Source organism: Salmo salar, chromosome 16, assembly GCF_965601325.2.
Source record: "Salmo salar chromosome 16, fSalSal1, whole genome shotgun sequence".
Classification (NCBI taxonomy): Eukaryota; Metazoa; Chordata; class Actinopteri; order Salmoniformes; family Salmonidae; genus Salmo; species Salmo salar.
Genome location: NC_138306.1, coordinates 59742968 through 59769685, shown reverse-complemented (window position 1 = coordinate 59769685; position 26718 = coordinate 59742968). Strand labels below are relative to the sequence as shown.

At 49.8% G+C, this 26718-nt stretch overlaps 1 protein-coding gene across 1 annotated transcript in view; it reads left to right on the top strand.

Annotated features, from left to right (window-relative positions):
* Positions 1-26718, top strand: part of atp10a (ATPase phospholipid transporting 10A) — a 206094-nt gene that overhangs the window by 141437 nt on the left and 37939 nt on the right. Inside the window, exon 13 of the mRNA XM_082962802.1 lies at positions 23455-23639. Within this exon, the coding sequence (XP_082818928.1) occupies positions 23455-23639 (185 nt within the window). The remainder of the gene's footprint in view (positions 1-23454; positions 23640-26718) is intronic.

Below are 26718 nucleotides of genomic sequence, written 5' to 3'. Positions count from 1 at the left end.
CCTTTTTTTCCTGAACACAGACCATGGAATTGTCCCAGTCTTTTTGGCTCCTCTGTTTTCACGAGCACATCGAGTTTCACCGTTCTTCCCGACTCTTTCTTTAGATCCTTCCGTAGTGCCGCATGAATCACTGGCTTGGCTATTCTCTGTGAGGGTAATAGAGTGAATGAGAAACAATGCTCCAAATCCTGTGAACACATCAGAATATCTTTGAGCAATCTCCTCACCATTTTGATTACTTTTCACCCGTTGAACACTGTGCAGCCAGTCAAAGTCATTAATGGTGTACACTCGCTTAACCAGTCCCAACGACACACATGCTTTATCCCCCAAAAGATAATCATGGTGCAATCACAAAGAGGATCATGGTAAAATCACAAAGAGGGTCATGGTACGAATCACAACGTAGCATTCCAGGTGACTACCTCATGAAACTGGTTGAGAGAATGCCAAGAGTGTGCAAAGCTGTCAACAAGGCAAAGGGTGGCTACTTTCGAAGAACCTTCCATCCAGGACCTCTATACCAGGCGGTGTCAGAGGAAGGACATAAACATTTGGACTCCAGCCACCCCAGTCATAGACTGTTCTCTCTGCTACTGCACGGCAAGCGGTACCGGAGCACCAAGTCTAGGTCCAAGAGGCTCCTGAACAGCTTCTACCCCCAAGACGTAAGACTCCTGAACATCTAATCAAAGGGCTACCCAGACTACTTTTACACTGCTGCTACTCTCACTTTAACTCTACCTACATGTACATATTACTTCTGTACCGGTAACTCCTGTATATAGCCTCCACATTGACTCTGTACCGGTACCCCCTGTATATAGCCTCCACATTGACTCTGTACAGGTACCCCCTGTATATAACCTCCACATTGACTCTGTACCGGTACCCCCTGTATATAGCCTCCACATTGACTCTGTACTGGTACCCCCTGTATATAGCCTCCACATTGACTCTGTACCGGTACCCCCTGTATATAGCCTCCACATTGACTCTGTACCGGTACCCCCTGTATATAGCCTCCACCGGTACCCCCTGTATATAGCCTCCACATTGACTCTGTACTGGTACCCCCTGTATATAGCCTCCACATTGACTCTGTACCGGTACCCCCTGTATATAGCCTCCACATTGACTCTGTACCGGTACCCCCTGTATATAGCCTCCACCGGTACCCCCTGTATATAGCCTCCACATTGACTCTGTACTGGTACCCCCTGTATATAGCCTCCACATTGACTCTGTACCGGTACCCCCTGTATATAGCCTCCACATTGACTCTGTACTGGTACCCCCTGTATATAGCCTCCACATTGACTCTGTACCGGTACCCCCTGTATATAGCCTCCACATTGACTCTGTACCCGTACCCCCTGTATATAGCCTCCACATTGACTCTGTACCGGTACCCCCTGTATATAGCCTCCACATTGACTCTGTACCGGTACCCCCTGTATATAGCCTCCACATTGACTCTGTACCGTAACACCCTGTATATAGCCTCCACATTGACTCTGTACCGGTACCCCCTGTATATAGCCTCCACATTGACTCTGTACCGTAACACCCTGTATATAGCCTCCACATTGACTCTGTACCGTAACACCCTGTATATAGCCTCCACATTGACTCTGTACCGGTACCCCCTGTATATAGCCTCCACATTGACTCTGTACCGTAACACCCTGTATATAGCCTCCACATTGACTCTGTACCGTAACACCCTGTATATAGCCTCCACATTGACTCTGTACCGTAACACCCTGTATATAGCCTCCACATTGACTCTGTACCGGTACCCCCTGTATGTAGCCTCCACATTGACTCTGTACCGTAACACCCTGTATATAGCCTCCACATTGACTCTGTACCGGTACACCCTGTATATAGCCTCCACATTGACTCTGTACCGGTACCCCCTGTATATAGCCTCCACATTGACTCTGTACCGTAACACCCTGTATATAGCCTCCACATTGACTCTGTACCGTAACACCCTGTATATAGCCTCCACATTGACTCTGTACCGGTACCCCCTGTATATAGCCTCCACATTGACTCTGTACCGGTACCCCCTGTATATAGCCTCCACATTGACTCTGTACCGTAACACCCTGTATATAGCCTCCACATTGACTCTGTACCGTAACACCCTGTATATAGCCTCCACATTGACTCTGTACCGGTACCCCCTGTATATAGCCTCCACATTGACTCTGTACCGTAACACCCTGTATATAGCCTCCACATTGACTCTGTACCGTAACACCCTGTATATAGCCTCCACATTGACTCTGTACCGTAACACCCTGTATATAGCCTCCACATTGACTCTGTACCGTAACACCCTGTATATAGCCTCCACATTGACTCTGTACCGTAACACCCTGTATATAGCCTCCACATTGACTCTGTACCGTAACACCCTGTATATAGCCTCCACATTGACTCTGTACCGGTACCCCCTGTATATAACCTCCACATTGACTATGTACCGTAACACCCTGTATATAGCCTCCACATTGACTCTGTACCGTAACACCCTGTATATAGCCTCCACATTGACTCTGTACCGTAACACCCTGTATATAGCCTCCACATTGACTCTGTACCGGTACCCCCTGTATGTAGCCTCCACATTGACTCTGTACCGTAACACCCTGTATGTAGCCTCCACATTGACTCTGTACCGGTACACCCTGTATATAGCCTCCACATTGACTCTGTACCGGTACCCCCTGTATATAGCCTCCACATTGACTCTGTACCGTAACACCCTGTATATAGCCTCCACATTGACTCTGTACCGTAACACCCTGTATATAGCCTCCACATTGACTCTGTACCGGTACCCCCTGTATATAGCCTCCACATTGACTCTGTACCGGTACCCCCTGTATATAGCCTCCACATTGACTCTGTACCGTAACACCCTGTATATAGCCTCCACATTGACTCTGTACCGTAACACCCTGTATATAGCCTCCACATTGTTATTTTACTGCTGCTCTTTAATTATTTATTTGTATTTTATTTTTTTACTTATTTCCTGATGCTGGTTGAAAATACAATCTACACAGGACTGTCACCAGTACCAAACCTCTCAGCCAATAACAGCTAGTTTTTCCCTCCCCACTCAGACCACTCCCAGACAGTCCTAATATATTGCTTGAGAAATAGTTTTCTTGCCACACTGGAAGCCGATTCGCAGGTGTGAGTTTAATAAGCTCCAGTCATTTTCTCAATAGTAGGAGTTCAGAAATGAAGTTGGCATCATTAGAAACAAGCTTCTCTTTTCTACTGGAGGTACGTCATTTTACATTAGTTCTGTTTCCAGCAATATTCATAAAAACATTAATATATATATATATATATATAGTATTTTCAACTTTTTATAGTATTTTTCAAAATATTTTCGCTGACCCCCTGCTTCCGTACCCTGGTTGAATACCCCTGATTTAGGCCTATATAATAAATGTGAATCAAATATATTGGGTTGTATTCTGCTATGCGATCTTCTTACCAGCGGCAAATGCATTAGGCCACTGCTCCACTCGGGAGGCCTCAGGCCTACGTTTTAATGCTTTCATTAGGCCACTGCTCCACTCGGTAGGTCCTAGGCCTACGTTTTAATGCTTTCATTAGGCCACTGCTCCACTCGGGAGGCCTCAGGCCTACGTTTTAATGCTTTCATTAGGCCACTGCTCCACTCGGGAGGCCTCAGGCCTACGTTTTAATGCTTTCATTAGGCCTCTGCTCCACTCGGGAGGCCTACGTTTTAATGCTTTCATTAGGCCTCTGCTCCACTCGGGAGGTCCTAGGCCTACGTTTTAATGCTTTCATTAGGCCACTGCTCCACTCAGGAGGCCTCAGGCCTACGTTTTAATGCTTTCATTAGGCCACTGCTCCACTCGGGAGGTCCTAGGCCTACGTTTTAATGCTTTCATTAGGCCACTGCTCCACTCGGGAGGCCTCAGGCCTACGTTTTAATGCTTTCATTAGGCCTCTGCTCCACTCGGGAGGCCTACGTTTTAATGCTTTCATTAGGCCTCTGCTCCACTCGGGAGGCCTACGTTTTAATGCATTCATTAGGCCACTGCTCCACTCGGGAGGCCTCAGGCCTACATTTTAATGCTTTCATTAGGCCACTGCACCACTCGGCAGGCCTCAGGCCTACATTTTAATGCATTCATTAAGCCACTGCACCACTCAGGAGGCCTATGTTTTAATGCTTTCATTAGGCAACTGTACCACTCGGGAGGTCCCAGGCCTACGTTTTAATGCTTTCATTAGGCCACTGCACCACTCGGGAGGCCTCAGGCCTACGTTTTAATGCTTTCATTAGGCCTCTGCTCCACTCGGGAGGCCTCAGGCCTACGTTTTAATGCTTTCATTAGGCCACTGCTCCACTCGGGAGGCCTACGTTTTAATGCTTTCATTAGGCCTCTGCTCCACTCGGCAGGCCTACGTTTTAATGCTTTCATTAGGCCTCTGCTCCACTCGGCAGGCCTACATTTTAATGCTTTCATTAGGCCACTGCTCCACTCGGCAGGCCTACATTTTAATGCTTTCATTAGGCCTCTGCTCCACTCAGGAGGCCTCAGGCCTACATTTTAATGCTTTCATTAGGCCACTGCTCCACTCGGGAGGTCCTAGGCCTACATTTTAATGCTTTCATTAGGCCACTGCTCCACTCGGGAGGTCCTAGGCCTACGTTTTAATGCTTTCATTAGGCCACTGCTCCACTCGGGAGGTCCTAGGCCTACGTTTTAATGCTTTCATTAGGCCTCTGCTCCACTCAGGAGGCCTCAGGCCTACATTTTAATGCTTTCATTAGGCCACTGCTCCACTCGGGAGGTCCTAGGCCTACGTTTTAATGCTTTCATTAGGCCACTGCTCCACTCGGGAGGTCCTAGGCCTACGTTTTAATGCTTTCATTAGGCCTCTGCTCCACTCGGGAGGCCTACGTTTGAATGCTTTCATTAGGCCTCTGCTCCACTCGGGAGGTCCTAGGCCTATGTTTTAATGCTTTCATTAGGCCACTGCTCCACTCGGGAGGCCTCAGGCCTACGTTTTAATGCTTTCATTAGGCCACTGCTCCACTCGGGAGGTCCTAGGCCTACGTTTTAATGCTTTCATTAGGCCACTGCTCCACTCGGGAGGTCCTAGGCCTACGTTTTAATGCTTTCATTAGGCCACTGCTCCACTCGGGAGGCCTCAGGCCTACGTTTTAATGCTTTCATTAGGCCTCTGCTCCACTCGGGAGGCCTACGTTTTAATGCTTTCATTAGGCCTCTGCTCCACTCGGGAGGCCTACGTTTTAATGCATTCATTAGGCCACTGCTCCACTCGGGAGGCCTCAGGCCTACATTTTAATGCTTTCATTAGGCCACTGCACCACTCGGCAGGCCTACGTTTTAATGCTTTCATTAGGCAACTGTACCACTCGGGAGGTCCCAGGCCTACGTTTTAATGCTTTCATTAGGCCACTGCACCACTCGGGAGGCCTCAGGCCTACGTTTTAATGCTTTCATTAGGCCTCTGCTCCACTCGGGAGGCCTCAGGCCTACGTTTTAATGCTTTCATTAGGCCACTGCTCCACTCGGGAGGCCTACGTTTTAATGCTTTCATTAGGCCTCTGCTCCACTCGGCAGGCCTACGTTTTAATGCTTTCATTAGGCCTCTGCTCCACTCGGCAGGCCTACGTTTTAATGCTTTCATTAGGCCTCTGCTCCACTCGGCAGGCCTACATTTTAATGCTTTCATTAGGCCACTGCTCCACTCGGCAGGCCTACATTTTAATGCTTTCATTAGGCCTCTGCTCCACTCAGGAGGCCTCAGGCCTACATTTTAATGCTTTCATTAGGCCACTGCTCCACTCGGGAGGTCCTAGGCCTACATTTTAATGCTTTCATTAGGCCACTGCTCCACTCGGGAGGTCCTAGGCCTACGTTTTAATGCTTTCATTAGGCCACTGCTCCACTCGGGAGGTCCTAGGCCTACGTTTTAATGCTTTCATTAGGCCACTGCTCCACTCGTGAGGTCCTAGGCCTACGTTTTAATGCTTTCATTAGGCCACTGCTCCACTCAGGAGGCCTCAGGCCTACGTTTTAATGCTTTCATTAGGCCTCTGCTCCACTCGGGAGGCCTACGTTTGAATGCTTTCATTAGGCCTCTGCTCCACTCGGGAGGTCCTAGGCCTACGTTTTAATGCTTTCATTAGGCCACTGCTCCACTCGGGAGGTCCTAGGCCTACGTTTTAATGCTTTCATTAGGCCACTGCTCCACTCGGGAGGTCCTAGGCCTACGTTTTAATGCTTTCATTAGGCCACTGCTCCACTCGGGAGGCCTCAGGCCTACGTTTTAATGCTTTCATTAGGCCTCTGCTCCACTCGGGAGGCCTACGTTTTAATGCTTTCATTAGGCCTCTGCTCCACTCGGGAGGCCTACGTTTTAATGCATTCATTAGGCCACTGCTCCACTCGGGAGGCCTCAGGCCTACATTTTAATGCTTTCATTAGGCCACTGCACCACTCGGCAGGCCTCAGGCCTACATTTTAATGCTTTCATTAGGCCACTGCACCACTCAGGAGGCCTACGTTTTAATGCTTTCATTAGGCAACTGTACCACTCGGGAGGTCCCAGGCCTACGTTTTAATGCTTTCATTAGGCCACTGCACCACTCGGGAGGCCTCAGGCCTACGTTTTAATGCTTTCATTAGGCCTCTGCTCCACTCGGGAGGCCTCAGGCCTACGTTTTAATGCTTTCATTAGGCCACTGCTCCACTCGGGAGGCCTACGTTTTAATGCTTTCATTAGGCCTCTGCTCCACTCGGCAGGCCTACGTTTTAATGCTTTCATTAGGCCTCTGCTCCACTCGGCAGGCCTACGTTTTAATGCTTTCATTAGGCCTCTGCTCCACTCGGCAGGCCTACATTTTAATGCTTTCATTAGGCCACTGCTCCACTCGGCAGGCCTACATTTTAATGCTTTCATTAGGCCTCTGCTCCACTCAGGAGGCCTCAGGCCTACATTTTAATGCTTTCATTAGGCCACTGCTCCACTCGGGAGGTCCTAGGCCTACATTTTAATGCTTTCATTAGGCCACTGCTCCACTCGGGAGGTCCTAGGCCTACGTTTTAATGCTTTCATTAGGCCACTGCTCCACTCGGGAGGTCCTAGGCCTACGTTTTAATGCTTTCATTAGGCCTCTGCTCCACTCAGGAGGCCTCAGGCCTACATTTTAATGCTTTCATTAGGCCACTGCTCCACTCGGGAGGTCCTAGGCCTACGTTTTAATGCTTTCATTAGGCCACTGCTCCACTCGGGAGGTCCTAGGCCTACATTTTAATGCTTTCATTAGGCCACTGCTCCACTCGGGAGGTCCTAGGCCTACGTTTTAATGCTTTCATTAGGCCACTGCTCCACTCGGCAGGCCTACATTTTAATGCTTTCATTAGGCCTCTGCTCCACTCAGGAGGCCTCAGGCCTACATTTTAATGCTTTCATTAGGCCACTGCTCCACTCGGGAGGTCCTAGGCCTACATTTTAATGCTTTCATTAGGCCACTGCTCCACTCGGGAGGTCCTAGGCCTACGTTTTAATGCTTTCATTAGGCCACTGCTCCACTCGGGAGGTCCTAGGCCTACGTTTTAATGCTTTCATTAGGCCTCTGCTCCACTCAGGAGGCCTCAGGCCTACATTTTAATGCTTTCATTAGGCCACTGCTCCACTCGGGAGGTCCTAGGCCTACGTTTTAATGCTTTCATTAGGCCACTGCTCCACTCGGGAGGTCCTAGGCCTACATTTTAATGCTTTCATTAGGCCACTGCTCCACTCGGGAGGTCCTAGGCCTACGTTTTAATGCTTTCATTAGGCCACTGCTCCACTCGGGAGGTCCTAGGCCTACATTTTAATGCTTTCATTAGGCCACTGCTCCACTCGGGAGGTCCTAGGCCTACGTTTTAATGCTTTCATTAGGCCTCTGCTCCACTCGGGAGGCCTACGTTTGAATGCTTTCATTAGGCCTCTGCTCCACTCGGGAGGTCCTAGGCCTACGTTTTAATGCTTTCATTAGGCCACTGCTCCACTCGGGAGGCCTCAGGCCTACGTTTTAATGCTTTCATTAGGCCACTGCTCCACTCGGGAGGTCCTAGGCCTACGTTTTAATGCTTTCATTAGGCCACTGCTCCACTCGGGAGGTCCTAGGCCTACGTTTTAATGCTTTCATTAGGCCACTGCTCCACTCGGGAGGCCTCAGGCCTACGTTTTAATGCTTTCATTAGGCCTCTGCTCCACTCGGGAGGCCTACGTTTTAATGCTTTCATTAGGCCTCTGCTCCACTCGGTAGGCCTACGTTTTAATGCATTCATTAGGCCACTGCTCCACTCGGGAGGCCTCAGGCCTACATTTTAATGCTTTCATTAGGCCACTGCACCACTCTGCAGGCCTCAGGCCTACATTTTAATGCTTTCATTAGGCCACTGCACCACTCAGGAGGCCTACGTTTTAATGCTTTCATTAGGCAACTGTACCACTCGGGAGGTCCCAGGCCTACGTTTTAATGCTTTCATTAGGCCACTGCACCACTCGGGAGGCCTCAGGCCTACGTTTTAATGCTTTCATTAGGCCTCTGCTCCACTCGGGAGGCCTCAGGCCTACGTTTTAATGCTTTCATTAGGCCACTGCTCCACTCGGGAGGCCTACGTTTTAATGCTTTCATTAGACCTCTGCTCCACTCGGCAGGCCTACGTTTTAATGCTTTCATTAGGCCTCTGCTCCACTCGGCAGGCCTACGTTTTAATGCTTTCATTAGGCCTCTGCTCCACTCGGCAGGCCTACATTTTAATGCTTTCATTAGGCCACTGCTCCACTCGGCAGGCCTACATTTTAATGCTTTCATTAGGCCTCTGCTCCACTCAGGAGGCCTCAGGCCTACATTTTAATGCTTTCATTAGGCCACTGCTCCACTCGGGAGGTCCTAGGCCTACATTTTAATGCTTTCATTAGGCCACTGCTCCACTCGGGAGGTCCTAGGCCTACGTTTTAATGCTTTCATTAGGCCACTGCTCCACTCGGGAGGTCCTAGGCCTACGTTTTAATGCTTTCATTAGGCCACTGCTCCACTCGTGAGGTCCTAGGCCTACGTTTTAATGCTTTCATTAGGCCACTGCTCCACTCAGGAGGCCTCAGCCCTACGTTTTAATGCTTTCATTAGGCCTCTGCTCCACTCGAGAGGCCTACGTTTGAATGCTTTCATTAGGCCTCTGCTCCACTCGGGAGGTCCTAGGCCTACGTTTTAATGCTTTCATTAGGCCACTGCTCCACTCGGGAGGTCCTAGGCCTACGTTTTAATGCTTTCATTAGGCCACTGCTCCACTCGGGAGGTCCTAGGCCTACGTTTTAATGCTTTCATTAGGCCACTGCTCCACTCGGGAGGCCTCAGGCCTACGTTTTAATGCTTTCATTAGGCCTCTGCTCCACTCGGGAGGCCTACGTTTTAATGCTTTCATTAGGCCTCTGCTCCACTCGGGAGGCCTACGTTTTAATGCATTCATTAGGCCACTGCTCCACTCGGGAGGCCTCAGGCCTACATTTTAATGCTTTCATTAGGCCACTGCACCACTCGGCAGGCCTCAGGCCTACATTTTAATGCTTTCATTAGGCCACTGCACCACTCAGGAGGCCTACGTTTTAATGCTTTCATTAGGCAACTGTACCACTCGGGAGGTCCCAGGCCTACGTTTTAATGCTTTCATTAGGCCACTGCACCACTCGGGAGGCCTCAGGCCTACGTTTTAATGCTTTCATTAGGCCTCTGCTCCACTCGGGAGGCCTCAGGCCTACGTTTTAATGCTTTCATTAGGCCACTGCTCCACTCGGGAGGCCTACGTTTTAATGCTTTCATTAGGCCTCTGCTCCACTCGGCAGGCCTACGTTTTAATGCTTTCATTAGGCCTCTGCTCCACTCGGCAGGCCTACGTTTTAATGCTTTCATTAGGCCTCTGCTCCACTCGGCAGGCCTACATTTTAATGCTTTCATTAGGCCACTGCTCCACTCGGCAGGCCTACATTTTAATGCTTTCATTAGGCCTCTGCTCCACTCAGGAGGCCTCAGGCCTACATTTTAATGCTTTCATTAGGCCACTGCTCCACTCGGGAGGTCCTAGGCCTACATTTTAATGCTTTCATTAGGCCACTGCTCCACTCGGGAGGTCCTAGGCCTACGTTTTAATGCTTTCATTAGGCCACTGCTCCACTCGGGAGGTCCTAGGCCTACGTTTTAATGCTTTCATTAGGCCTCTGCTCCACTCAGGAGGCCTCAGGCCTACATTTTAATGCTTTCATTAGGCCACTGCTCCACTCGGGAGGTCCTAGGCCTACGTTTTAATGCTTTCATTAGGCCACTGCTCCACTCGGGAGGTCCTAGGCCTACATTTTCATGCTTTCATTAGGCCACTGCTCCACTCGGGAGGTCCTAGGCCTACGTTTTAATGCTTTCATTAGGCCACTGCTCCACTCGGCAGGCCTACATTTTAATGCTTTCATTAGGCCTCTGCTCCACTCAGGAGGCCTCAGGCCTACATTTTAATGCTTTCATTAGGCCACTGCTCCACTCGGGAGGTCCTAGGCCTACATTTTAATGCTTTCATTAGGCCACTGCTCCACTTGGGAGGTCCTAGGCCTACGTTTTAATGCTTTCATTAGGCCACTGCTCCACTCGGGAGGTCCTAGGCCTACGTTTTAATGCTTTCATTAGGCCTCTGCTCCACTCAGGAGGCCTCAGGCCTACATTTTAATGCTTTCATTAGGCCACTGCTCCACTCGGGAGGTCCTAGGCCTACGTTTTAATCCTTTCATTAGGCCACTGCTCCACTCGGGAGGTCCTAGGCCTACATTTTAATGCTTTCATTAGGCCACTGCTCCACTCGGGAGGTCCTAGGCCTACGTTTTAATGCTTTCATTAGGCCACTGCTCCACTCGGGAGGTCCTAGGCCTACGTTTTAATGCTTTCATTAGGCCTCTGCTGCACTCAGGAGGCCTCAGGCCTACATTTTAATGCTTTCATTAGGCCACTGCTCCACTCGGGAGGTCCTAGGCCTACGTTTTAATGCTTTCATTAGGCCACTGCTCCACTCGGGAGGTCCTAGGCCTAAGTTTTAATGCTTTCATTAGGCCTCTGCTCCACTCGGGAGGCCTCAGGCCTACGTTTTAATGCTTTCATTAGGCCTCTGCTCCACTCGGGAGGCCTCAGGCCTACGTTTTAATGCTTTCATTAGGCCACTGCTCCACTCGGGAGGCCTACGTTTTAATGCTTTCATTAGGCCTCTGCTCCACTCGGCAGGCCTACGTTTTAATGCTTTCATTAGGCCTCTGCTCCACTCGGCAGGCCTACGTTTTAATGCTTTCATTAGGCCTCTGCTCCACTCGGCAGGCCTACGTTTTAATGCTTTCATTAGGCCTCTGCTCCACTCGGCAGGCCTACATTTTAATGCTTTCATTAGGCCACTGCTCCACTCGGCAGGCCTACATTTTAATGCTTTCATTAGGCCTCTGCTCCACTCAGGAGGCCTCAGGCCTACATTTTAATGCTTTCATTAGGCCACTGCTCCACTCGGGAGGTCCTAGGCCTACATTTTAATGCTTTCATTAGGCCACTGCTCCACTCGGGAGGTCCTATGCCTACGTTTTAATGCTTTCATTAGGCCACTGCTCCACTCGGGAGGTCCTAGGCCTACGTTTTAATGCTTTCATTAGGCCTCTGCTCCACTCAGGAGGCCTCAGGCCTACATTTTAATGCTTTCATTAGGCCACTGCTCCACTCGGGAGGTCCTAGGCCTACGTTTTAATGCTTTCATTAGGCCACTGCTCCACTCGGGAGGTCCTAGGCCTACATTTTCATGCTTTCATTAGGCCACTGCTCCACTCGGGAGGTCCTAGGCCTACGTTTTAATGCTTTCATTAGGCCACTGCTCCACTCGGCAGGCCTACATTTTAATGCTTTCATTAGGCCTCTGCTCCACTCAGGAGGCCTCAGGCCTACATTTTAATGCTTTCATTAGGCCACTGCTCCACTCGGGAGGTCCTAGGCCTACATTTTAATGCTTTCATTAGGCCACTGCTCCACTTGGGAGGTCCTAGGCCTACGTTTTAATGCTTTCATTAGGCCACTGCTCCACTCGGGAGGTCCTAGGCCTACGTTTTAATGCTTTCATTAGGCCTCTGCTCCACTCAGGAGGCCTCAGGCCTACATTTTAATGCTTTCATTAGGCCACTGCTCCACTCGGGAGGTCCTAGGCCTACGTTTTAATGCTTTCATTAGGCCACTGCTCCACTCGGGAGGTCCTAGGCCTACATTTTAATGCTTTCATTAGGCCACTGCTCCACTCGGGAGGTCCTAGGCCTACGTTTTAATGCTTTCATTAGGCCACTGCTCCACTCGGGAGGTCCTAGGCCTACGTTTTAATGCTTTCATTAGGCCTCTGCTGCACTCAGGAGGCCTCAGGCCTACATTTTAATGCTTTCATTAGGCCACTGCTCCACTCGGGAGGTCCTAGGCCTACGTTTTAATGCTTTCATTAGGCCACTGCTCCACTCGGGAGGTCCTAGGCCTACGTTTTAATGCTTTCATTAGGCCTCTGCTCCACTCGGGAGGCCTCAGGCCTACGTTTTAATGCTTTCATTAGGCCTCTGCTCCACTCGGGAGGCCTCAGGCCTACGTTTTAATGCTTTCATTAGGCCACTGCTCCACTCGGGAGGCCTACGTTTTAATGCTTTCATTAGGCCTCTGCTCCACTCGGCAGGCCTACGTTTTAATGCTTTCATTAGGCCTCTGCTCCACTCGGCAGGCCTACGTTTTAATGCTTTCATTAGGCCTCTGCTCCACTCGGCAGGCCTACATTTTAATGCTTTCATTAGGCCACTGCTCCACTCGGCAGGCCTACATTTTAATGCTTTCATTAGGCCTCTGCTCCACTCAGGAGGCCTCAGGCCTACATTTTAATGCTTTCATTAGGCCACTGCTCCACTCGGGAGGTCCTAGGCCTACATTTTAATGCTTTCATTAGGCCACTGCTCCACTCGGGAGGTCCTAGGCCTACGTTTTAATGCTTTCATTAGGCCACTGCTCCACTCGGGAGGTCCTAGGCCTACGTTTTAATGCTTTCATTAGGCCTCTGCTCCACTCAGGAGGCCTCAGGCCTACATTTTAATGCTTTCATTAGGCCACTGCTCCACTCGGGAGGTCCTAGGCCTACGTTTTAATGCTTTCATTAGGCCACTGCTCCACTCGGGAGGTCCTAGGCCTACATTTTCATGCTTTCATTAGGCCACTGCTCCACTCGGGAGGTCCTAGGCCTACGTTTTAATGCTTTCATTAGGCCACTGCTCCACTCGGCAGGCCTACATTTTAATGCTTTCATTAGGCCTCTGCTCCACTCAGGAGGCCTCAGGCCTACATTTTAATGCTTTCATTAGGCCACTGCTCCACTCGGGAGGTCCTAGGCCTACATTTTAATGCTTTCATTAGGCCACTGCTCCACTTGGGAGGTCCTAGGCCTACGTTTTAATGCTTTCATTAGGCCACTGCTCCACTCGGGAGGTCCTAGGCCTACGTTTTAATGCTTTCATTAGGCCTCTGCTCCACTCAGGAGGCCTCAGGCCTACATTTTAATGCTTTCATTAGGCCACTGCTCCACTCGGGAGGTCCTAGGCCTACGTTTTAATGCTTTCATTAGGCCACTGCTCCACTCGGGAGGTCCTAGGCCTACATTTTAATGCTTTCATTAGGCCACTGCTCCACTCGGGAGGTCCTAGGCCTACGTTTTAATGCTTTCATTAGGCCACTGCTCCACTCGGGAGGTCCTAGGCCTACGTTTTAATGCTTTCATTAGGCCTCTGCTGCACTCAGGAGGCCTCAGGCCTACATTTTAATGCTTTCATTAGGCCACTGCTCCACTCGGGAGGTCCTAGGCCTACGTTTTAATGCTTTCATTAGGCCACTGCTCCACTCGGGAGGTCCTAGGCCTACGTTTTAATGCTTTCATTAGGCCTCTGCTCCACTCGGGAGGCCTCAGGCCTACGTTTTAATGCTTTCATTAGGCCTCTGCTCCACTCGGGAGGCCTCAGGCCTACGTTTTAATGCTTTCATTAGGCCACTGCTCCACTCGGGAGGCCTACGTTTTAATGCTTTCATTAGGCCTCTGCTCCACTCGGCAGGCCTACGTTTTAATGCTTTCATTAGGCCTCTGCTCCACTCGGCAGGCCTACGTTTTAATGCTTTCATTAGGCCTCTGCTCCACTCGGCAGGCCTACATTTTAATGCTTTCATTAGGCCACTGCTCCACTCGGCAGGCCTACATTTTAATGCTTTCATTAGGCCTCTGCTCCACTCAGGAGGCCTCAGGCCTACATTTTAATGCTTTCATTAGGCCACTGCTCCACTCGGGAGGTCCTAGGCCTACATTTTAATGCTTTCATTAGGCCACTGCTCCACTCGGGAGGTCCTAGGCCTACGTTTTAATGCTTTCATTAGGCCACTGCTCCACTCGGGAGGTCCTAGGCCTACGTTTTAATGCTTTCATTAGGCCTCTGCTCCACTCAGGAGGCCTCAGGCCTACATTTTAATGCTTTCATTAGGCCACTGCTCCACTCGGGAGGTCCTAGGCCTACGTTTTAATGCTTTCATTAGGCCACTGCTCCACTCGGGAGGTCCTAGGCCTACATTTTCATGCTTTCATTAGGCCACTGCTCCACTCGGGAGGTCCTAGGCCTACGTTTTAATGCTTTCATTAGGCCACTGCTCCACTCGGCAGGCCTACATTTTAATGCTTTCATTAGGCCTCTGCTCCACTCAGGAGGCCTCAGGCCTACATTTTAATGCTTTCATTAGGCCACTGCTCCACTCGGGAGGTCCTAGGCCTACATTTTAATGCTTTCATTAGGCCACTGCTCCACTCGGGAGGTCCTAGGCCTACGTTTTAATGCTTTCATTAGGCCACTGCTCCACTCGGGAGGTCCTAGGCCTACGTTTTAATGCTTTCATTAGGCCTCTGCTCCACTCAGGAGGCCTCAGGCCTACATTTTAATGCTTTCATTAGGCCACTGCTCCACTCGGGAGGTCCTAGGCCTACGTTTTAATGCTTTCATTAGGCCACTGCTCCACTCGGGAGGTCCTAGGCCTACATTTTAATGCTTTCATTAGGCCACTGCTCCACTCGGGAGGTCCTAGGCCTACGTTTTAATGCTTTCATTAGGCCACTGCTCCACTCGGGAGGTCCTAGGCCTACGTTTTAATGCTTTCATTAGGCCTCTGCTGCACTCCGGAGGCCTCAGGCCTACATTTTAATGCTTTCATTAGGCCACTGCTCCACTCGGGAGGTCCTAGGCCTACGTTTTAATGCTTTCATTAGGCCACTGCTCCACTCGGGAGGTCCTAGGCCTACGTTTTAATGCTTTCATTAGGCCTCTGCTCCACTCGGGAGGCCTCAGGCCTACGTTTTAATGCTTTCATTAGGCCTCTGCTCCACTCGGAAGGTCCTAGGCCTACGTTTTAATGCTTTCATTAGGCCACTGCTCCACTCGGGAGGTCCTAGGCCTACGTTTTAATGCTTTCATTAGGCCTCTGCTCCACTCAGGAGGCCTACATTTTAATGCTTTCATTAGGCCACTGCACCACTCGGCAGGCCTACGTTTTAATGCTTTCATTAGGCCTCTGCTCCACTCGGGAGGCCTCAGGCCTACGTTTTAATGCTTTCATTAGGCAACTGTACCACTCGGGAGGTCCTAGGCCTACGTTTTAATGCTTTCATTAGGCCACTGCACCACTCGGGAGGCCTCATGCCTACGTTTTAATGCTTTCATTAGGCCTCTGCACCACTCAGGAGGCCTCAGGCCTACGTTTTAATGCATTCATTAGGCCACTGCTCCACTCGGGAGGCCTACGTTTTAATGCTTTCATTAGGCCTCTGCTCCACTCGGCAGGCCTACGTTTTAATGCTTTCATTCGGCCTCTGCTCCACTCGGCAGGCCTACATTTTAATGCTTTCATTAGGCCACTGCTCCACTCGGGAGGTCCTAGGCCTACGTTTTAATGCTTTCATTAGGCCACTGCTCCACTCGGGAGGTCCTAGGCCTACGTTTTAATGCTTTCATTAGGCCTCTGCTCCACTCAGGAGGCCTCAGGCCTACATTTTAATGCTTTCATTAGACCACTGCTCCACTCGGGAGGTCCTAGGCCTACGTTTTAATGCTTTCATTAGGCCACTGCTCCACTCGGGAGGTCCTAGGCCTACGTTTTAATGCTTTCAGTAGGCCACTGCTCCACTCGGGAGGTCCTAGGCCTACGTTTTAATGCTTTCATTATGCCACTGCACCACTCGGGAGGCCTCAGGCCTACGTTTTAATGCTTTCATTAGGCCACTGCTCCACTCGGGAGGTCCTAGGCCTACATTTTAATGCTTTCATTAGGCCACTGCTCCACTCGGGAGGTCCTAGGCCTACGTTTTAATGCTTTCATTAGGCCACTGCTCCACTCGGGAGGTCCTAGGCCTACGTTTTAATGCTTTCATTAGGCCTCTGCTCCACTCAGGAGGCCTCAGGCCTACATTTTAATGCTTTCATTAGGCCACTGCTCCACTCGGGAGGTCCTAGGCCTACGTTTTAATGCTTTCATTAGGCCTCTGCTGCACTCAGGAGGCCTCAGGCCTACATTTTAATGCTTTCATTAGGCCACTGCTCCACTCGGGAGGTCCTAGGCCTACGTTTTAATGCTTTCATTAGGCCACTGCTCCACTCAGGAGGCCTCAGGCCTACGTTTTAATGCTTTCATTAGGCCTCTGCTCCACTCGGGAGGCCTACGTTTGAATGCTTTCATTAGGCCTCTGCTCCACTCGGGAGGTCCTAGGCCTACGTTTTAATGCTTTCATTAGGCCACTGCTCCACTCGGGAGGTCCTAGGCCTACGTTTTAATGCTTTCATTAGGCCACTGCTCCACTCGGGAGGTCCTAGGCCTACGTTTTAATGCTTTCATTAGGCCACTGCTCCACTCGGGAGGCCTCAGGCCTACGTTTTAATGCTTTCATTAGGCCTCTGCTCCACTCGGGAGGCCTACGTTTTAATGCTTTCATTAGGCCTCTGCTCCACTCGGGAGGCCTACGTTTTAATGCATTCATTAGGCCACTGCTCCACTCGGGAGGCCTCAGGCCTACATTTTAATGCTTTCATTAGGCCACTGCACCACTCGGCAGGCCTCAGGCCTACATTTTAATGCTTTCATTAGGCCACTGCACCACTCAGGAGGCCTACGTTTTAATGCTTTCATTAGGCAACTGTACCACTCGGGAGGTCCCAGGCCTACGTTTTAATGCTTTCATTAGGCCACTGCACCACTCGGGAGGCCTCAGGCCTACGTTTTAATGCTTTCATTAGGCCTCTGCTCCACTCGGGAGGCCTCAGGCCTACGTTTTAATGCTTTCATTAGGCCACTGCTCCACTCGGGAGGCCTACGTTTTAATGCTTTCATTAGGCCTCTGCTCCACTCGGCAGGCCTACGTTTTAATGCTTTCATTAGGCCTCTGCTCCACTCGGCAGGCCTACGTTTTAATGCTTTCATTAGGCCTCTGCTCCACTCGGCAGGCCTACATTTTAATGCTTTCATTAGGCCACTGCTCCACTCGGCAGGCCTACATTTTAATGCTTTCATTAGGCCTCTGCTCCACTCAGGAGGCCTCAGGCCTACATTTTAATGCTTTCATTAGGCCACTGCTCCACTCGGGAGGTCCTAGGCCTACATTTTAATGCTTTCATTAGGCCACTGCTCCACTCGGGAGGTCCTTGGCCTACGTTTTAATGCTTTCATTAGGCCACTGCTCCACTCGGGAGGTCCTAGGCCTACGTTTTAATGCTTTCATTAGGCCTCTGCTCCACTCAGGAGGCCTCAGGCCTACATTTTAATGCTTTCATTAGGCCACTGCTCCACTCGGGAGGTCCTAGGCCTACGTTTTAATGCTTTCATTAGGCCACTGCTCCACTCGGGAGGTCCTAGGCCTACATTTTAATGCTTTCATTAGGCCACTGCTCCACTCGGGAGGTCCTAGGCCTACGTTTTAATGCTTTCATTAGGCCTCTGCTCCACTCGGGAGGCCTACGTTTGAATGCTTTCATTAGGCCTCTGCTCCACTCGGGAGGTCCTAGGCCTACGTTTTAATGCTTTCATTAGGCCACTGCTCCACTCGGGAGGCCTCAGGCCTACGTTTTAATGCTTTCATTAGGCCACTGCTCCACTCGGGAGGTCCTAGGCCTACGTTTTAATGCTTTCATTAGGCCACTGCTCCACTCGGGAGGTCCTAGGCCTACGTTTTAATGCTTTCATTAGGCCACTGCTCCACTCGGGAGGCCTCAGGCCTACGTTTTAATGCTTTCATTAGGCCTCTGCTCCACTCGGGAGGCCTACGTTTTAATGCTTTCATTAGGCCTCTGCTCCACTCGGTAGGCCTACGTTTTAATGCATTCATTAGGCCACTGCTCCACTCGGGAGGCCTCAGGCCTACATTTTAATGCTTTCATTAGGCCACTGCACCACTCTGCAGGCCTCAGGCCTACATTTTAATGCTTTCATTAGGCCACTGCACCACTCAGGAGGCCTACGTTTTAATGCTTTCATTAGGCAACTGTACCACTCGGGAGGTCCCAGGCCTACGTTTTAATGCTTTCATTAGGCCACTGCACCACTCGGGAGGCCTCAGGCCTACGTTTTAATGCTTTCATTAGGCCTCTGCTCTACTCGGGAGGCCTCAGGCCTACGTTTTAATGCTTTCATTAGGCCACTGCTCCACTCGGGAGGCCTACGTTTTAATGCTTTCATTAGGCCTCTGCTCCACTCGGCAGGCCTACGTTTTAATGCTTTCATTAGGCCTCTGCTCCACTCGGCAGGCCTACGTTTTAATGCTTTCATTAGGCCTCTGCTCCACTCGGCAGGCCTACATTTTAATGCTTTCATTAGGCCACTGCTCCACTCGGCAGGCCTACATTTTAATGCTTTCATTAGGCCTCTGCTCCACTCAGGAGGCCTCAGGCCTACATTTTAATGCTTTCATTAGGCCACTGCTCCACTCGGGAGGTCCTAGGCCTACATTTTAATGCTTTCATTAGGCCACTGCTCCACTCGGGAGGTCCTAGGCCTACGTTTTAATGCTTTCATTAGGCCACTGCTCCACTCGGGAGGTCCTAGGCCTACGTTTTCATGCTTTCATTAGGCCACTGCTCCACTCGTGAGGTCCTAGGCCTACGTTTTAATGCTTTCATTAGGCCACTGCTCCACTCAGGAGGCCTCAGGCCTACGTTTTAATGCTTTCATTAGGCCTCTGCTCCACTCGGGAGGCCTACGTTTGAATGCTTTCATTAGGCCTCTGCTCCACTCGGGAGGTCCTAGGCCTACGTTTTAATGCTTTCATTAGGCCACTGCTCCACTCGGGAGGTCCTAGGCCTACGTTTTAATGCTTTCATTAGGCCACTGCTCCACTCGGGAGGTCCTAGGCCTACGTTTTAATGCTTTCATTAGGCCACTGCTCCACTCGGGAGGCCTCAGGCCTACGTTTTAATGCTTTCATTAGGCCTCTGCTCCACTCGGGAGGCCTACGTTTTAATGCTTTCATTAGGCCTCTGCTCCACTCGGGAGGCCTACGTTTTAATGCATTCATTAGGCCACTGCTCCACTCGGGAGGCCTCAGGCCTACATTTTAATGCTTTCATTAGGCCACTGCACCACTCGGCAGGCCTCAGGCCTACATTTTAATGCTTTCATTAGGCCACTGCACCACTCAGGAGGCCTACGTTTTAATGCTTTCATTAGGCAACTGTACCACTCGGGAGGTCCCAGGCCTACGTTTTAATGCTTTCATTAGGCCACTGCACCACTCGGGAGGCCTCAGGCCTACGTTTTAATGCTTTCATTAGGCCTCTGCTCCACTCGGGAGGCCTCAGGCCTACGTTTTAATGCTTTCATTAGGCCACTGCTCCACTCGGGAGGCCTACGTTTTAATGCTTTCATTAGGCCTCTGCTCCACTCGGCAGGCCTACGTTTTAATGCTTTCATTAGGCCTCTGCTCCACTCGGCAGGCCTACGTTTTAATGCTTTCATTAGGCCTCTGCTCCACTCGGCAGGCCTACATTTTAATGCTTTCATTAGGCCACTGCTCCACTCAGGAGGCCTCAGGCCTACATTTTAATGCTTTCATTAGGCCACTGCTCCACTCGGGAGGTCCTAGGCCTACGTTTTAATGCTTTCATTAGGCCACTGCTCCACTCGGGAGGTCCTAGGCCTACGTTTTAATGCTTTCATTAGGCCTCTGCTCCACTCGGGAGGCCTCAGGCCTACGTTTTAATGCTTTCATTAGGCCTCTGCTCCACTCGGGAGGCCTCAGGCCTACGTTTTAATGCTTTCATTAGGCCACTGCTCCACTCGGGAGGCCTACGTTTTAATGCTTTCATTAGGCCTCTGCTCCACTCGGCAGGCCTACGTTTTAATGCTTTCATTAGGCCTCTGCTCCACTCGGCAGGCCTACGTTTTAATGCTTTCATTAGGCCTCTGCTCCACTCGGCAGGCCTACATTTTAATGCTTTCATTAGGCCACTGCTCCACTCGGCAGGCCTACATTTTAATGCTTTCATTAGGCCTCTGCTCCACTCAGGAGGCCTCAGGCCTACATTTTAATGCTTTCATTAGGCCACTGCTCCACTCGGGAGGTCCTAGGCCTACATTTTAATGCTTTCATTAGGCCACTGCTCCACTCGGGAGGTCCTAGGCCTACGTTTTAATGCTTTCATTAGGCCACTGCTCCACTCGGGAGGTCCTAGGCCTACGTTTTAATGCTTTCATTAGGCCTCTGCTCCACTCAGGAGGCCTCAGGCCTACATTTTAATGCTTTCATTAGGCCACTGCTCCACTCGGGAGGTCCTAGGCCTACGTTTTAATGCTTTCATTAGGCCACTGCTCCACTCGGGAGGTCCTAGGCCTACATTTTCATGCTTTCATTAGGCCACTGCTCCACTCGGGAGGTCCTAGGCCTACGTTTTAATGCTTTCATTAGGCCACTGCTCCACTCGGCAGGCCTACATTTTAATGCTTTCATTAGGCCTCTGCTCCACTCAGGAGGCCTCAGGCCTACATTTTAATGCTTTCATTAGGCCACTGCTCCACTCGGGAGGTCCTAGGCCTACATTTTAATGCTTTCATTAGGCCACTGCTCCACTCGGGAGGTCCTAGGCCTACGTTTTAATGCTTTCATTAGGCCACTGCTCCACTCGGGAGGTCCTAGGCCTACGTTTTAATGCTTTCATTAGGCCTCTGCTCCACTCAGGAGGCCTCAGGCCTACATTTTAATGCTTTCATTAGGCCACTGCTCCACTCGGGAGGTCCTAGGCCTACGTTTTAATGCTTTCATTAGGCCACTGCTCCACTCGGGAGGTCCTAGGCCTACATTTTAATGCTTTCATTAGGCCACTGCTCCACTCGGGAGGTCCTAGGCCTACGTTTTAATGCTTTCATTAGGCCACTGCTCCACTCGGGAGGTCCTAGGCCTACGTTTTAATGCTTTCATTAGGCCTCTGCTGCACTCAGGAGGCCTCAGGCCTACATTTTAATGCTTTCATTAGGCCACTGCTCCACTCGGGAGGTCCTAGGCCTACGTTTTAATGCTTTCATTAGGCCACTGCTCCACTCGGGAGGTCCTAGGCCTACGTTTTAATGCTTTCATTAGGCCTCTGCTCCACTCGGGAGGCCTCAGGCCTACGTTTTAATGCTTTCATTAGGCCTCTGCTCCACTCGGGAGGTCCTCAGGCCTACGTTTTAATGCTTTCATTAGGCCACTGCTCCACTCGGGAGGTCCTAGGCCTACGTTTTAATGCTTTCATTAGGCCTCTGCTCCACTCAGGCAGGCCTACGTTTTAATGCTTTCATTAGGCCTCTGCTCCACTCGGCAGGCCTACGTTTTAATGCTTTCATTAGGCCTCTGCTCCACTCGGGAGCCTCAGGCCTACGTTTTAATGCTTTCATTAGGCCACTGCTACCACTCGGGAGGTCCTAGGCCTACGTTTTAATGCTTTCATTAGGCCACTGCTCCACTCGGGAGGCCTCAGGCCTACGTTTTAATGCTTTCATTAGGCCTCTGCTCCACTCGGGAGGTCCTCAGGCCTACGTTTTAATGCTTTCATTAGGCCACTGCTCCACTCGGGAGGTCCTAGGCCTACGTTTTAATGCTTTCATTAGGCCTCTGCTCCACTCGGAGGCCTAGGCCTACGTTTTAATGCTTTCATTCGGCCTCTGCTCCACTCGGCAGGCCTACATTTTAATGCTTTCATTAGGCCACTGCTCCACTCGGGAGGTCCTAGGCCTACGTTTTAATGCTTTCATTAGGCCACTGCTCCACTCGGGAGGTCCTAGGCCTACGTTTTAATGCTTTCATTAGGCCTCTGCTCCACTCAGGAGGCCTCAGGCCTACATTTTAATGCTTTCATTAGACCACTGCTCCACTCGGGAGGTCCTAGGCCTACGTTTTAATGCTTTCATTAGGCCACTGCTCCACTCGGGAGGTCCTAGGCCTACGTTTTAATGCTTTCATTAGGCCTCTGCTCCACTCGGGAGGCCTCAGGCCTACATTTTAATGCTTTCAGTAGCCCACTGCTCCACTCAGGAGGCCTACGTTTTAATGCTTTCAGTAGGCCACTGCTCCACTCGGGAGGTCCTAGGCCTACATTTTAATGCTTTCATTAGGCCACTGCACCACTCGGGAGGCCTCAGGCCTACGTTTTAATGCTTTCATTAGGCCACTGCACCACTCGGGAGGCCTACGTTTTAATGCTTTCATTAGGCCACTGCTCCACTCAGGAGGTCCTAGGCCTACGTTTTAATGCTTTCATTAGGCCTCTGCTCCACTCGGGAGGCCTCAGGCCTACGTTTTAATGCTTTCATTAGGCCACTGCTCCACTCGGGAGGCCTCAGGCCTACGTTTTAATGCTTTCATTAGGCCTCTGCTCCACTCGGGAGGCCTCAGGCCTACATTTTAATGCTTTCATTAGGCCACTGCTCCACTCGGGAGGTCCTAGGCCTACGTTTTAATGCTTTCATTAGGCCTCTGCTCCACTCGGGAGGCCTCAGGCCTACGTTTTAATGCTTTCAACGCCTCTATTCCCCCAAAATAACAATGTTGGGTCGCAATACAGTTCATCAACCACTAGTACGCATCATTTGAGATTTGTGTGAAGATACGCACAGCACACTGTCCCGTCAAATTCAAAATGGATAAATACCAAACTTTACTGAAAAACTGCATGTTCAATGAGGCCCCATGGAGGTTCATACTAGTACTGCATACCTTCAACACCGATGTCCGCTGAAGACCTGTGGAAAGGTTATGTCTTAATGCAACAGCTGTTGATGTTTGTATGGTTTTCTAGGAGCAACGGGTATAGAGGACCGTCTACAAGACGGTGTCCCAGAGACCATTGCTTCGCTGCGGAAGGCGGGGCTCCAGATCTGGGTTCTGACGGGGGACAAACAGGAAACAGCCATCAACATCGCCTATGCTTGCAAGCTGCTGGAACCTGACGATGAGATCATCACGCTCAACGCTGACTCGAAGGTGAGAGATCGTCACACTCAACACCAGTGGTGGGAAAAAGTACACGTTTGTCAAACATGGGTAAATCAAATCAAATGTTTTTATAATAGCCCTTCTTACATCAGTTGATATCTCAAAGTGCTGTACAGAAACCCAGCCTAAACCCCCCCCCCCCCCCCAAACAGCAAGTAATGTAGGTGTAGAAGCACGGTGGCTAGGAAAAACTCCCTAAAAAGGCCAAAACCTAGGAAGAAACCTAGAGAGGAACCAGGCTATGAGGGGTGGCCAGTCCTCTTCTGGCTGTGCCGGGTGGAGATTATAACAGAACATGGCCAAGATGTTCAAATGTTCATAAATGACCAGCAGGGTCAAATAATAATAATCACAGTGGTTGTCGAGGGTGCAACAGGTCAGCACCTCAGGAGTAAATATCAGTTGGCTTTTCATAGCCGATCATTGAGAGTATCTCTACCGCTCATGCTGTCTCTAGAGAGTTGAAAACAGCAGGTCTGGGACAGGTAGCACGTCCGGTGAACAGGTCAGGGTTTCCAGTAGGTCTGGGACAGGTAGCACGTCCGGTGAACAGGTCAGGGTTCCATAGCCACAGGCAGAACAGTTGAAACTGGAGCAGCAGCACGGCCAGGTGGACTGGGGACAGCAAGGAGTCATCATGTCAGGTAGTCCTGAGGCATGGTCCTAGGGATCAGGTCTTCGAGAGAGAGAGAGAGAGAGAGAGAGAGAGAGAGAGAGAGAGAGAGAGAGAGAGAGAGAGAGAGAGAGAGAGAGAGAGAGAGAGAGAGAGAGAGAGAGAGAGAGAGAGAGAGAGAGAGAGAGAGAGAGAGAGAGAGAGAGAGAGAGAGAGAGAGAGAGAGAGAGAGAGAGAGAGAGAGAGAGAGAGAGAAGAGAGAGAGAGAGAGAGAGAGAGAGAGAGAGAGAGAGAGAGAGAGAGAGAGAGATAAGCAAAGATACCTGAATAAAAGAAAATTAGTTAAGTGAAAGTCACCCAGTAAAATACTATTTGAGTAAAAGTCTAAAAGTATTTGGTTTTAAATATACTGAAGTATCAAAAGTAAAAGTACAAATAATAAAAAATTCCTTATATTAAGCAAACCAGACAGCACAATGTTCTTGATTTTTAATTTACGGATAGCCAGGGGAACACTCCAACACTCAGACATCATTTACAGATAGCCAGGGGAACACTCCAACACTCAGACATCATTTACAGATAGCCAGGGGAACACTCCAACACTCAGACATCATTTACAAACAAAGCATGTGTGTCCAGATCAGAGGCAGTAGGGATGACCAGGGATGTTCTCTGTTTTAGTGAGTCCTCCAGATCAGAGGCAGTAGGGATGACCAGGGATGTTCTCTGTTTAGTGAGTCCTCCAGATCAGAAGCAGTAGGGACGACCAGGGATGTTCTCTGTTTAGTGAGTCCTCCAGATCAGAGGCAGTAGGGATGACCAGGGATGTTCTCTGTTTAGTGAGTCCTCCAGATCAGAGGCAGTAGGGATGACCAGAGATGTTCTCTGTTTAGTGAGTCCTCCAGATCAGAGGCAGTAGGGACGACCAGGGAAGTTCTCTTGGTGTGTGAATTGGACCTGCTGTCCTGCTAAGCATTCAAAATGTAATGAGTACTTTTAGGTATCAGGGAAAATGTAAGGAGTAGAAAGTACATTATTTTCTTTAGGGATGTAGTGAAGTAAAAGGTGTCAAATATTAATAGTCAAGTACAGATACCAAAAAAAACTACTTAAGCAGTACTTTAAAGTATTTCTACTTAATTACTTTATACCACTGCTCAATGCTGACTCTCAGGTGAGATGATACACACACACACACACACACACACACACACACACACACACACACACACCTCAACACTCTCAGGTGAGATGATACACACACACACACACACACACACACACACACACACACACACACACACACACACACACACACGCCTCAACACTCTCAGGTGAGATGATACACACACACACACACACCTCAACACTGACTCTCAGGTAACTGACCAAACCACAGCTGTGTCCAAAATGGCACCCTATTCACTATATAGCGCACTACACTCTCTGTCTCTCTCTCTCTCTGTGTCTGTCTCACTCTCTCTCTCTCACTCTGTGTCTGTCTCACTCTCTCTCTCTCACTCTGCACTCTGTCTCTCTCTCTCTCTCTCTCTCTCTCTCTCTCTCTCTGTGTCTGTCTCTCTCTGTCTCTCTCTCTCTCTCTCTCTCTCTCTCTGTGTCTGTCTCTCTCTGTCTCTCTCACTCTGTCTCTCTCTCTCTCTCTCTCTCTCTCTGTGTCTGTCTCTCTCTCTCTCTCTCTCTCTCTCTCTCTCTGTCTGTCTCTCTCTGTCTCTCTCTGCACCAGGAGGCGATTGCAAATCAAATCGGCAAATCAAACTGTATTTGTCACATGCTTCTTAAACAACAACTGTAGACTAACAATGAAATGCTTATTTATGGGCCCAACCCAACAATGCAGAGAGAAATAATTACAAACAAAAGAGTCAGTGCAGATAGCCCAGGTAGCTTTTTGGCTAACTATTTAGCAGTCTTATAGCTTGGGGGTCAATGCAGATAGCCCAGGTAGCTTTTTGGCTAACTATTTAGCAGTCTTATAGCTCGGGGGTCAATGCAGATAGCCCAGGTAGCTTTTTGGCTGACTATTTAGCAGTCTAAAGGCTAAGGCTCTAAGGCTCGGGGGTTTAGATGTCGGTTGTTTTTGCTCTCGGATTCCCACAGGCCTCACAAGACTCGTCTGAAGGTCCCCCAGTAGCAGTCGAAAAGATTAAATGGAAGTATATATGGACACTTGTAAAGTGACAAAAAATAAGGTTAAATACATGTTTAAAAAACAAATTATAATAATAACAAATGTTTCCTGATCTTATATCTCTCCGATATAGGACCGACACTTCAGAACTTACTTTCAGATGTTTTTTTGGGGGGTGACTATCTGTTGTTCCATGTAGTGCAGGGTTGCCCAACTGGCGGCCCGAGGGCTGAATTTAGCCCGCAGGTGGTTTTATTTGGCCCCCCAAGTTTTCTGAGCAAAACAAATATAGTTTTTTTTTA